Source organism: Nicotiana sylvestris, chromosome 9 (assembly GCF_000393655.2).
Source record: "Nicotiana sylvestris chromosome 9, ASM39365v2, whole genome shotgun sequence".
Lineage (NCBI taxonomy): Eukaryota > Viridiplantae > Streptophyta > Magnoliopsida > Solanales > Solanaceae > Nicotiana > Nicotiana sylvestris.
In genome coordinates this window covers 74,664,960-74,679,586 of record NC_091065.1, presented here as the reverse complement: position 1 = coordinate 74,679,586, position 14,627 = coordinate 74,664,960, and the positions used below count along the sequence as shown (strand labels likewise).

The window sequence follows — 14,627 nt, the reverse complement described above, 5'->3', positions numbered from 1 at the left end:
CCGAGTAGTATAAGTGTGTTTCGTCGCATTGGAAGTAAATTGAAGAACTTGAAGTTCATAAGTTTGATTCAATTGGTTTTAGGGAGTGATTCTTAGATTTAGCATTGTTTCGGGCATTCTGATGGTTCGAGTGAGTCCGTTTTATGATTTCAAACTTGTCGGTATATTCGGGTGGGGCCCAGGGGCCCCGAGCGTCAGTCGGACGAGGCTCGAGTGAAGTTGGAAAATTTCCTTCATTGTTTGGGCGATTTGGGAGCTTCCAAAGAGGGGATTTCCACCTAGCATTGAGAGGTAAGTTATCCCTACTTATTGTGAATTTAATACTTGGGTTTTAGGTAGATTAACACATGAAGATTAGTGAAAAATCATGGGATTAGAGTAAAACCTAGGGTTTTGATAAAAACAAAATTTAACCACGAAATTTGTTATGGAATGAAATAGAAATCATATATTCTTGATCCTTAGGTTATGGGTAACGACTTCCCTCAAAATTTCCGGAATTCGAGCTCATGGGCCCGGGGATGGATTTTAGAAAACTTGTATTAGGGGTTGGGGAATTGCCTTAATAGTTAGAATATGAACTCTTGAGCTTGTATTGACTAGTTCTTACCCTGTTTAATTAGTTTTGGGATCGTTCGACTCCAAATTAAGGGTTTGAGCACGTTCTTGATATTAGAAGTAAGCTTTGGAGCAAGGTGAGTCTCCTTTCTAACCTCGTAAAAAGGAAATAAACCCCTAAGTGAATCTAATAAATGTATGTGATTGTTTGTGGGGGCTACGTACATACGTGGTGATGAGAGTCCGTGCGTAGCTACTATTATGCTGATTATCCGGGTAGTTTAGGACCCGTATCATGTTATACTTGCAAATGTTTATATCCTTTCATGCTAATGAGATTACTTAGGACATGTAGGGGTTTGAAAATATATATATATATATATGAACGTATGCACTTACCTGAGAACTTGTATGAATCTATTTGACTATGAATGCGCTTTTATGTACCTTCTTGATAATAATTGATATTTGTGGATCGGACCGATCGCCTCGGTAGAAATAGATACATCTATGGTTCACGCCGCTCGACCCTCCGGTAGTGCACACTTTATTTTTATGTTGGATCAGGCCGTACGGCCTCAGCACTATTTGCGCAATGCTTCCTGCTTTGGTATTTTCTTTGTGATTGGAACTGCTTTAAATGCCTTGAAAGGGATATTATTATTTGAGATAGTATCTAGAAAAGAACTTATCATTTTCTGTTATAAATTGTTATTTATTCATGTCACCCATGCTTAGCATAATGCTTAAATTATATTATTTTTGACCTTAGTAGGTGTCAAGTCGACCCCTCGTCACTACTTCTTCGAGGTCAGACTGGATACATATTGTTTATGTACTCATACTACACTTCTGTATGTAATTGTACTGGATCTGAGGCAGGTACATCTGGCTACCAGTTTGGTGCGCATTCTTGATCGTAGTTCGAGATTCCACGGTGAGCTGCTCCCTTCCTATTCGTTCAACAGCATGATGGAGTCTCTATTTGCTTTTGGTTGTCTATTCTATTTCAGACAATAGAATGGATTTATTCTTTTGTATATTCTACTAGATGTCCATATACTTGTGACACCAGGTCTTGGCACATACATTGGTAGACTATTCTTTTGGGATTGTATAATTATTATTGTATGTTGCTAATTATCACTTGTTTTAAATTAAATTAAGAAATTGTTATAACTGTTTTAGTAAAGAAAAACTAGAACTCACTAATATCTCCGTGTTGGCTTGTCTGACAACGGTGTTGGGCGCCATCACGACCTGTAGTGAAATTGGATCGTGACATCTAACTAACTTCTAAGCATGTATACTAGTTATACAATTAAGAATTATCCGCCCAAAACAATAGGAATTAAGCTAAACACTTTTCCTAATAAAACAACTGCAATTATTTCTTAAGTCAAATATACTTATCTTGAACAATAGCTAGCCAGGCCCTTAGTAGCACAATGATGGGGATGTAGCTCTAATGGTAGAGCACTTGCTTTGCATGCAAGAGGCAGGGGGTTCGATCCCCGCATCTCCATAGGTTTTGGTTTCTGCAATTTTGTTTTTCCTTAGCATTTTTCTTGAAGCAAAGTCGTCTTTACACCAACTCTCGAGTAAATTTTATGGATGATCATTCAACTTTGTGTTCATTACCCTAATGTCTTTTGTTACGTAAAAGTCATTCAATTTTGTGTTCATTACCCAAAAGTCACTTTTCTTTCTTTTGTTACACAAAAAATGTTTACTATGCTCTAGTTATCACAATAGTCATTTTGACCAAATTTTATAAAATTTTCACTTGAAAAGTCTATTATGCCCTTGACATTATAAATCCTCCATTTATGTATTACCTTCTAAGTTATATAATGTATAATATATTTTTACCTAAGCATTTTACTTATAAATAAAATAACTTAATATTATCTGATTTATTATTTGTATAATATATTTGGCATTTAATTTTTTCTTAACGTCAATTTTTAAGATATAGAAGTAGCATTATTAAATTTATTAGTAACATTACTATAAATAAATCTCAAGTCAACATTCTTAACCATACCTAATGAAATATTTTAACAAAAATTATAAAATTAAAGCTCATAGATTATCAGTCAAGCCATATTTGTTCATCAAATAAACAAAATACCCACATTTAGCACACTAACACATCAAATTAACACTTTCAAAAAAAATATTTATAGATAAACGCTTTAAAAGATTTAATATTAAACGCAAATATCTTTAAAAATTTTTGAAAGTTTTACTGACTATAAAAAACTATCATTTGTTAACGAAATCTATTTTTATCATTTTAAATAAATATTTTTTTGTCGTTTTATGTTTCAATATATGTTCATGTTTGAATATAATTAAACAAATTGAGTGGCATGACAAAATTAAATGTATGAATATATTATAAAATAATAAATAAAATAATATAAAGTTATTTTAACTATAATTAAAATATCTAGGTAAAAATATATTATATAGTATATACTCTCACTGGTCCACAATAAGTGACCAATTTGCCTTGGGCACACCCATTAAGGAAATACTAAATTCTAGATAAAAATAGTTAGTATAACTAAACTACCCTTAATTAAATATTGCAGCATAATTTAATGTAAGGAGTAAAAGACTTTTTAGGAATACGTACATAAGGGTAATTTTGAAAAAATAAATTGAATTTTTTTCTTGATCATATAAATAGACACTTATTTTAGACCAAAATAAAAAGGCAAATTCGTCACTTATTATGGGTCGGAGAGAGTAATATATAAGGTATTACATAATGAGAGAATTTATAATGCCAAGGGCATAATAGACTTTTTAGGTGAAAGTTTTATAAAATCTTATTAAAGTGACTGTTGTAATAATTAGAGCATAATAAAATAATTTTTCTGTAATATAAGAAAGAAAAGTGACTTTTGGGTAATGAACACGAGGTTGAATAACTTTTACGTAACAAAAAAAGAAAAGTGACTTTGAAATAATAAACGAAAAGCTAAATGACCACCGGTGAAATTTACTCCCAACTTTCCCTCGCTTTATTTTGCCAATTCTATGAATTTCGCTCAAGTTGTCAATGATTTGCAGTTCAACCTTGCTCCAGATTTGACCGTCTCGAGACTATGCTTAGATTAAACTTTCGTTTCATCTGTCTTTAGCAGCTCTTTTGATGCCTCCTTTTATTCTCACATGAACAATGACTTTCACTGAACAGAACATTTCAACTCCTCGACAAATCCTTCAACTCAGGAATTAACTTCTTCGATTCTGCCGAAATGTAACTATGTAAGTTCCTGTCAAAATAAGGAACCTCCATTGGAGGTCATCGTACATTCTAGAAGATAGCAGAGAAGAGAGAAGAGAGAATGAAGAAGAGAAAAGGAAAATGAATTTCGTTATTCATTCAGCGATGTAACAGTACATATATACATTTAACTCACACGTGCACTTAACCAATTAACCTAATTGCGCACGTGACTTTTAATACTCCCCCTCAAGCTGGAGGGTGGTATACATCTAACACTCCTAGCTTGGATAACAGGTAATGATGTTGTGTTGCTCCTAATCCTTTGGTGAATAAATCTGCCAGTTGTTGTTTGCTCCCCAAGTACTCTGGTTGTATCAGTCCATTCTTGATCTTTTCCCTAATGAAATGACAATCAATGTCGATGTGTTTTGTTCTTTCATGATAGATTGGGTTTGCTGCAATTTGCGTTGCCGCCTTGCTATCACTGAACAATTTAATTGGCTTTGATACTTCCACACTCAACTCCCATAGCAATCCTTCTGGCCAGACTACTTCAGCTACTGTTGCTGTCATGCTTCTTTACTCAGCTTCAACTGTGTTTCTGCTTATATTCGGCTGCTTTTTGGGTTTCCAAGATATTAAAGAGTCTCCTAGTTTGATTGCATATCTTGTGACTGCCCTCCTTGTGTTTGGACAAGCAGCCCAATCTGAGTCACAATAGGCTTCCAATTTTCTTATGTATGAACCTTTTTTCAAGAGTATTCCTTGTCCAGATGACCCTTTTATATATCTGATCAACCTCAAGGCTGCATTCCAATGTGATAGTTTGGGTTGCTGCATGAACTGGCTCAGTATTTGCACTGCAAAACTTATGTCTGGTCTGGTAATAGTCAAATAGAGCAATTTTCCCACTAGCTTTTGATAGCTAACAATATCCTTTAATTGTTCATCATCAAACCTTCCCATATGAGTATCACACTCAATAGTGGTGAGTTTGAGATTCATCTCTAAAGGTGTAGTAGCAGGTTTGGATCCACTAAGGCCAATGTCAACCAGTAACTCCAATGTATATTTCCTTTTGTTGAGTAAGATCTCAGATTGTGATCTTAACACCTCAATCCCTAAGAAATATCTCAAATGTCCCAAATCCTTCACCTTGAACTTGTTATGAAGTGTGGTTTTAGCTTCCTCAATTAATTCCTCATTGCTACCTGTGATGAGGATGTCATCTACGTATACTAGGACAATGACTACGTCATTACTAGCCCTTTTTGTAAACAAAGATTGATCATAGGAACTCTGATTGTAGCATGCACATGTCAAGACATTAATAAGTTTGATGTTCCATTGTCGTGAAGCCTACTTCAAGCCATATAGTGATTTGAGAAGTTTACACACCTTGTACTCCCCCTGTTTGAGAAAACCCTGTGGGAGATCCATGTATACCTCTTCAAATAGATCTCCTTGTAGAAAGGCATTATTGACATCCATTTGTGATAATTCCCAATCTTTTGAGGCTGCCAGTACTATCACTATCCTCACAGTTACCGTTTTGGCAATTGAGGAGAATATTTCATGATAGTCCAAGCCCTCTTGTTGTGTGTATCCCTTTACCACCAACCTGGCCTTGTATTTATCTACCTCTCTATTGACTTTTTACTTAATCTTATACACCCACTTAGAGCCTACTGTTTGTTTGCCTACTAGGAGACAACAACCTCCCAAGTATGATTGTTTTCCAATGCACTGATTTTTTGCTTCATGGCTTCCACCCACTTCTCATCTTGAGCTGCTTCTTTGAAGCTCCTTGGTTCAATAGAGGTTGTAACAAGTCCAACATATGTTTAGTAGGTAGGAGAAAGGTGATTATATGCCACGTATTTGGTGATAGGATATTTGCAAAATGCTGAAGATTTCTTCCCAGTGACATAATCCTTTAGCCATGTAGGAGGCTTTGTCACTCTGCTAGGTCTGCTGCTATCCATTTTTGAGATATCAGGTTGTTCCCCTCAATTTGTACATCTGTGAAGGTTTCTTGTTGAGTTTGTTCATCTGAGAATTCAGGCTCTAAGTTGACACCACTAGTGTTGGAATTCTACTCAGTTGGCCTTGCAGGCTCTGACTCTGAGTTGATATCATCTGCCTCTAAATGTGTTGCTTCTGAATGGGTATCAATGGTTGTCTCTTGATCAACAGTTACTTGTTGCTCAATAGATGGGCTATGCTGAAAATTGTCTTTTGAATTGGCTGATGGCACATCCTTATATGCTATAGGATCTGCCAGGAATAGGTCATCTTCCCAAATATTTTTATGCCTTTTTTCTTTGAAAGAAAATATATCCTCTCTAAAAGACACATCTCTGCTTACAAAAAAGAGTTGTGACTCCAAATCATACAACTTATACCCCTTTTGTGTTTCTGAGTAGCCCATGAATATTGTCTTCTTTGCTCTTGCAACAAACTTATCTTCCCTTGGTAAGACATTAGCATAACACAAACATCCAAACAATGTTAGGTGCTCCATTTTAGGCACCTTCCCATGTAGCATTTCATAGGGTGATTTTCCATTTAGTACTGCAGTAGGAAGTTTGTTAATCAAATAGACTGCAGTTTTAATGCATTCACCCCAGAATCTAATTGGGACGATACTTTGAAATTTTAGAGCCCTTGCAACTTCCAGAATATGCCTATGTTTTCTTTCTACAGTTCTATTTTGTTGTGGCGTATACGGACAGCTACTTTGATGAATCACTCCAAACCAGAAAGTAAATCACTACAGTTAGAATTAAAAAAGTTTGTGCCATTGTCTGATCTCAACACCTTAACTATCATACCAAACTGATTTTTTATCATTGAGAAGAAATTTGTCAATACAACTAATACCTCACACTTAGACTGTATTAGGCAAACCCAAGTGTATCTACTAAAGTCATCAACAATTGTGACAAAGTAAACTCCGAACATCTACATGTACAAACTGAAAAATACAGTTTGATTTACTGCTACTAACAGGAAAAATTGATCTATATTGTTTTGCCATTGGATATACTTTACATTCCTGTTGCACATACTCATCTGCTAGATTTCTCAAGGTAGGTATGTGTCGCATTGCCTTCATGGAAGTATGTCCTAGTCTTGAATGCCACAAATTTGTCATATTTGCCTTTTATTACTGCTGCTCCTACTACTTGTTTTGTATGTTCTTGGAAAATGTAGAGGCCATCAGATTCTCTTATTTTATTGAGTGCTCCATCATTGTTCACGAGCGAAAACACTTGATTCAACAGTACGCAGTTACCCATTGTGTTAGCAGGATCACAAAACCGAAATTGAGCTGCTTTGCAAGAACAGGTGCTTAAGCAAGACCGTTTGCAATCTTCCAACTATGTATTGTTGGTACTATATTCCAAATAGAGGGGAATGTAAGTCGTGTTCTTAAGCTCCATAAGAACATGATAATGGGAATGCTCGCAAGATACAGGTGTGACAAGGACACACCCCTCATTTGGCTTCTTCTAATTTATTTGTTGGAGAAAGTTTGTCTGACCAACTGCAGTTCGAGGACAACTACACTGCCCATTTCCACAAACAGAGTAATTTCCACACACAGTCGGATACCCGCAGTCACCAATGGAGGCTGTCAATATATCAGCCTCCTTTGACCAAGATGATCCTTCCCAGTAATACACCCTTAAATGCCCATCGGCCTCACATTTCAAAAATCGAGCTTCTCCTTCACGGTAAGGGAATAACATCCCTAGGGAAACACTCAAATATACCAAGTTCCGCACATTATTAGAAAACATTGCATTTAAGTCCGAATAAAGCATTGAGAAATAGAAATGGCGTGGATTTGATTCAATGTATACAAAAAGACTTGAACTTTTAATTTCAATTGAGAACAAACCTTTATTCCAGTTTGTTGCTGATATGCAGCTTCTGTCCAGGAACCAAACAGTCAGTAGGATGACCAAAAGACTGCCAAATGGTGTCACTGCTTTTGCCAAAGAGGACAAGCTTTCCCATCATTGTCAAGTTGAAGCCTGAAACAAGCTACTTTCCACTTGTGTTTGTATTCCAAACCAACGTGCCATTCGAGTCAATCAAGAACATTCCTCCGTCTCTAGCCTAAGTTGCAAGGTTGAATTAACTCTAACTGGATTATTCCTATTTGCTGACCAGACTAATCTCGGATTATCCATATAAGGATAATCGATCTTTGGAAATAAAAGGACACAAAAACGCAAGCAGTGTCATTGTAATCACATAAGAAACCACAAACAAACCTTGTTCCGTTGCTTTCCTTGAGAAGGATGGGTGTCAAAATGACTCAATCTGCTGAATTCACTACATAGGAGGGGCTGTTTGTCACGACCCTAAAATCGACCCGGTCGTGATGGCGCCTATCGTGAAACTAGGTCAGCCGACACAACTCCCGAATTAACCATTTAATCAATAACAATCATTTTTAAGCCTTTAATTAATCAAATTCTCATAATGTAAGTCGAAATGAACAGTGCGGAATAAGTACACAAGCCGACATCAGGGTGTCACAAGTCACGAGCATCTACTAAGGTCCGAATACAACAAAGAGTCTAAAAATTTACTAAATACAGTCTAAGGAAGACAAGAGGGAGAAAAGCAGTGCTGCGAACGTCGGGCAGCTACCTGGCAACTCTAATGACTCTGCCACTGAGCAATCAACACCCGCTACCGGGTTCAGAACTACCTGAATCTGCACACAAAGTGCAGAGAGTAATGTGAGTACGCCAACTCAGTAAGAAATAAAAGTAAATGAAAGCTGAGCAGTAAGAAAACACGTAAGCCACGCCAACACGCTACAACAAATGCACGACATTTCCAACACAGTACAGAAATCATGTACTTCGTAATTTAAGCTCAGTTTTAGTAAAAACCTTTGAAAACAACTTTCAATAGTTTCAAACGAGTGATAAAACATTGAGTAAAAATGATAGGAAACGTAGACAGCCATTCGGGCAAAACATGTACCATAAACCGCACCTCGGGCATAATATCAACAGAACCAGCCCCTCGGGCTACCTCACAATCACTCGTAATCAGCCCCTCGGGCATAACATGATTCAAGAATCGCCCCTTGGGCAAAACATGGATCAAGAACAACCCCTCAGGCAATAATATGAAACAACAATAGCCCATCGGGCTACATCATATCACTCACACTGGGTACCCGCGCTCACTGGGGATGTACAAACTTCGGGAGGGGCCCCTTACGGCCCAAGCGCAATAACAAGCCATCTCGTGGCATAATCAAATAGGCTTTCGGCCTCATATCAAGCCACCTCGTGGCTTAACAAATCAAGTCCTCGGCCTCATAATCATAAATCAGTACTACACTGCTGCGGCGCGCAGCCCGATCCCATAATATCCTCACAACACAGGCCCTCGACCTCACTCAGTCAGAAATCTCTCATGTCACTCGGGAAACAGTAAATGCTCAGCCCAAAATATCATTTAAAATATCAAAACTGAGTAAATATGACTGAGTTATGAAAACAGTAGAATACAGCATGACTAAGTACAAATATAAAGTCAAAACATTGAGGAATAGTAGTAAAAATCCCCTAAGGGTCCAAAACAGTTGGCACGAGGCCCAAATATGGTATTCATCCCAAAACATGATAATACTTTCCAAAACACAATGATATCAAACAGTTTTCAATCAAATACACGGTTTAACAGTCATACGGGACGGACTAAGTCACAATCCCCAACGGTGCACGACCCCACGCTCGTCATCTAGCGTGTGTGTCACTTCAAAGTAGCACAAAGATGTGAAATCTGGGGTTTCATACCCTCAGGACAAATATTTACAATCATTACTTACCTCAATCCGGTCCAAACTCTAGCCCGCGATGCCTTTGCCTCTCGACTCGGCCTCCGAATGCTCCAAATCTAGCCAAAAGCAGATTCATACCATCAAAATATGCTAAGGGAATAAAGCCCATTCAAAAATATCCAATTTATACCAAAAATTCCGAAATCGACAAACTCGGCCCCTGGGCCCACGTCTCGGAATCTGATAAAAATCACATCAATAGATTCATTACAGTCTCACGAGTTCATACATACCAAGAACATCAAAATCGGACCTCAAATGGCCTCTCAAATTCCCAAAAGAAATTCTCAAACTTTGCCTCCATTTTTCCCCAATTTCCACTCTAATTTCTCAAATTAAATGATGAAATTCAAGACTAAATTATGGAATTAAACCAAATATGAGTGAAGAATACTTACCCTAATTGCTCCACTGAAAATCTCATTAAATTTCACCTTCTCCCGAGCTCTCTAATGAAATTTTGAAATTATGGACCAAACCCTCGTTTTTAGAACTTAATATTCTGCCTAGACATTTTTCTTTAATCGCGATCGCGGAAACATCCTCGCGATCGAGGAAACATCCTCGCAATCGCGAAGAACATTTTTGTTGCCTCAATATTTTACTGTATGCGACCGCGTTAATCCACACGTGAACGCGATCCATAGATTCCCCTGAGCTGCGCGATCGCGCTTGACACTATGCGAACGCGATGGGTAACACCTGATTTCTCTACCGCCTTATTTCTTCTACGCGTACGCGGCCTGGCCCACACGTTCGCATTGCACAACTTGATTGACCTACGTGATCACATCCCTTTCTCTGCGAACACGAAGGGTCAACCCAGCTGGCCTCTCATTTGCTTTACGTGATCATGAACCTCCTCTCACGATCACGATGAAGAACATACCACTTGCAAAACACCAGCAAACCAGCAACTCCTTAAGTCCAAAAAATGACCCGTTGAGCATCCGAAACTCACCTGAGACCCTCGAGACCTCAACAAAACATGCCTACATATCCCATTACACCATTAAAACTTGTTCCAACCTTCGGAACGCTCAAAACAACAGCAAAACACCAAATTTACATCGGATTCAAGCGTAAGAATTCCAAAAACTTCCAAATTCCGCTTTTGATCAAAAAGTCTATCAAACCTCGTCCGAATGACCTGAAATTTTGCACACACATCAAAAATGACACAACGGAACTACTCCAACTTACGGAATTCCATTCCGACCCTTATATAAAAATATCACCTATCAACCGGAAAACGCAAAAATTCCAATTTCGCCAATTCAAGCCTAAACCTTCCACGGACCTCCAAAATACATTCCGATCACGCTTCTAAGTCTCAAATCACCTAGCGGAGCTAACCAAATCATAAAAATTCCAATCCGAGATCACAGACTAACAAGTCAAAACTTGGTCAAACCTTTCAAATTTTTAAGCTTCAAACTGAGAATTGTTCTTCCAAATTCATTCTGATTACCCTGAAAACCAAAACTGACGATTTACATAAGTCATAACACATCACACGGGGATATTCATGCCCGAGAACTGGTGAGCGAAGTAGAAAAGCTCAAAACGACCGGTCGGGTCGTTACATCCTCCCCCACTTAAACATACGTTCATCTTTGAACGTGCCTAGAGTTGTTCCGAAAACCATCAAATCGCTGTGAAACTTTACCATGTACATACCCGGGGGTGATCCCCCGTCACCCTATCTCATATATGTCTGATAACACAATATAACTAAAATTTCGCAATCCAACCTAGCCCATAAACCTTAGAACCACATTTCCACTTCTGAAATCATCTACAAGATCAGAATCTCATATCTATACTCTAAACCCGAACCAGCTGTAATAACCCATACCTGCAACCTCAGGTGCAATTACATGACATATCATATAACTCAAACACTTGTAGCGATAACTTCTAATCACAGTAGTTGCTCAAAACATCTGAATTTCGATAATAAGCCTTTTATCAAATAAATCCTCATTCTAACACTTCCGTGTACTGCCAATGATAAATGAAACACATAGAAAGTCATAACCACCCCTCAGATCAACCATTCCTGAAGCCACTTCTCTTTTGGCAAGGAACATGGCAATTACTAAGCCGAACATCGATATCATCCTTCCAACTTGCTGAAATTGAATATGTTTGTATTTATTATAGATCCCAACGATCTTATCTAATCCAACACAACTACTCTGGTGACATGACACATCAATACAAACTAAAGCCACAACTCGTGCAATCCGCACACCAATAAGCAACAATCCGAACATACTCAAATCATGAAAATGACTCAAATGAGAGAGTTGTACCACAAGCTCACCAGTACCACCACAACACAATGCTGGGAACCCGTCACACATCGTAGAAATAGAACACACAAATCTAACCCGAAGGGTCATACCTCTAAATAACTTCGCTACAATACGCGACCCTATCCAAACACTAGTCCACATGAAACATCTCAAGTCATTATGCTCAAAATCGACAACCGCGCGCAATTTGATGTCTAGAACCAAAACAAATCATCATACCCACGGCGAAGCAATTGACATAACATTACACAAACCCGAAAGGACACAACCGATATGCCATCCGTCGAGCAATACCCAATACTCTTCCCGCTCGAATTTCACTGAGAGGCCCCAATAAAACCGCACCACATGTGCCTATAACCAACAAATCCTAATGCCTCGCAACACGGAAAGATAACTCATGGATCTCTCCAGATCACTAATAAGCTCAATAATAATCGAATCAACACATCCCTCAATAATACACCTCGGAGTCAACCAGGCCGACTCGATGTAGAACACACCTCCATATTGGCCTACCAATGAACCCCTTATCAAGGAGTTCCTGAAGCTGCTCCTTTAACTTCACCGGTGCCATACGATACGGTGCCCGGCAGCGGGAAACACATCCGAAAAATCAATACCAAAATCAACAAACCTGTCCAGCGACATGCCCGGCAGCGGGAAACACATCCGAAAAATCCGTCACCATCGGAACTGAATCATGGTAGGAATCTCTGTACTGCCATCCATCACGAAGGACAAATAAGAAAGACAACCCTCCCCAGCCATCCACTGGGTCTTCAAAAATGAAACCACCTTACTGGGAACATAATTCGTCAAATTCTCGCCACTCAATCTGTGGCATTCCTGGTATAGCCAACATCGCCGTCCTAGCGCAACAACCCAGAATAACACGACACGGAGACAACCAGTCCATACCCAATATCACATCAAAATCTAGCATACTAAGCAACAAAGATCCACTCGGGTCTCCAAACCTCCAATAGTTACCACACCAGACCGATATACGCGGTCCACAACCACGACCTAACCTGTTTATGAGAACTCCCAATCTTCAAATCCATACAACACGCGAATCACCATATCTGATCCCAACTCCACCGTCTGAATATACGACACACCTCTAATACCCAATCACCCCACGAGAGGTACTCCTAAAATTCTTCTGTGCCACCAAACAAACTCGAAAATTAGTAGTCGATCCAACAAGAGAGTGCTGCAATACTAAAAGTATCATCAACTCAATCACATTGCCCTTTTCTAAAATGTATACCCTCATCAAGCCACACCAATTAGTAATATTATTTCCCTAATCATCTGAAGCTGCCCGTGCTGCCTAAGAATTTGCGACCTTCCTTTCAAAACTGAACTGTGACCTTACACGTGCGAGTCTCAATCCTACACAACATACCACATATACCATACCATCCTAGGATAAACATGAGAACTTTATATCCATTCCGTGCCACAAGCAACTACGTACTCAACTAGCCAAGAACTTTCCATTGATCCCATCCAGAAGAAAATCATTATACATCCCATGCTCCTCACGCTCGTAGAAAATATACATCTCTAACCATGGTAGAAACCATCAAGAACTCTCCGAATTCCATTTGCACAAGACTAAACCATCAGGACTGAATCCTTCTAACTCAACCAAGCTACACATGCCACTAAAACCCAAGAGCATTGCCGCGAAACACCTGTAGAAACTCATTACCTCGTAAGCATCCAAAGAACTAATCATATCCTTACCATGCCGATCCGGCCTACTACCAAGTTATCCCATCTATCCAAGTTCCTTCTGATTTACCTTCAACTTGATACTTCTTCTTGCTATAACATCACAATTCCTCAACCCAGACTCACCACACGAGACCCAGGCATAAAACCACACCGTCTAAGGCTCATAAGCCGTTGGATACTCTCTTAAATATTCCCAAACGGCCTATTATCTTCACCTTCCTGATACTAATATATAGAATCCCCTAATGGTATAGAAATACCACGAGTCTTGACACCCTTCGATGCAAACCTCAGTTTCTAGCCAATTATACAACTTGAAAATCTCCAATTATTACATGTAAAACCTCGAACCCACTAGAACCATTCTCGAGAGTCATCCACTCTACTCAAACCGTAATTAGACTGATCAAACGGACCGGACGACCCGTGCTCCATTAGCACTCCGACACCGCAGAATGTAACCTCACCTTAATACAACCAAGCAACTTCTTGATCTATGCACCGTACATCCTTTAACAATAACAACTCAAGCCATTCTATGATTCTCATACACCCATAAAGTATAACATAACCTTCATTAAAATTTCCTTTACTCGAGCCATCCTCGATCTCAACCTTCGTAAGCCATACCGATTCACCCGTATGCCTCAAACGAGAACCAACATAGCACATAACCGTGCAATCAACTAATCAATAACAGACTCCCCCACTTGGCTCAAAGCCATAGATCAAAACACACAATAACTCATAATGCATATACTCTATTATTGTCATAATACCATAGTGAGATTAAACTCAATCCTTCATAAGCTCGTGAAACATAGACCATCTAGTACTTTAAATCTTTTGCAAATCTCACATTCATCCTTGTAACAGT

The 14,627-nt window shown here is 38.7% G+C and overlaps 1 protein-coding gene across 1 annotated transcript; it reads right to left on the bottom strand.

Annotated features, from left to right (window-relative positions):
• Nucleotides 1-4,381: 4,381 nt before the first annotated feature.
• On the bottom strand, nucleotides 4,382-5,293 carry LOC138877772 (uncharacterized mitochondrial protein AtMg00810-like). The gene is made up of 2 exons (XM_070157408.1): nucleotides 5,201-5,293; nucleotides 4,382-5,101 (listed from the first exon to the last, which is right to left on the bottom strand). Exons 1-2 carry the CDS (start codon nucleotides 5,291-5,293, stop codon nucleotides 4,382-4,384), a joined length of 813 nt encoding a protein of 270 aa, XP_070013509.1.
• Between the last annotated feature and the right edge of the window lie 9,334 nt (nucleotides 5,294-14,627).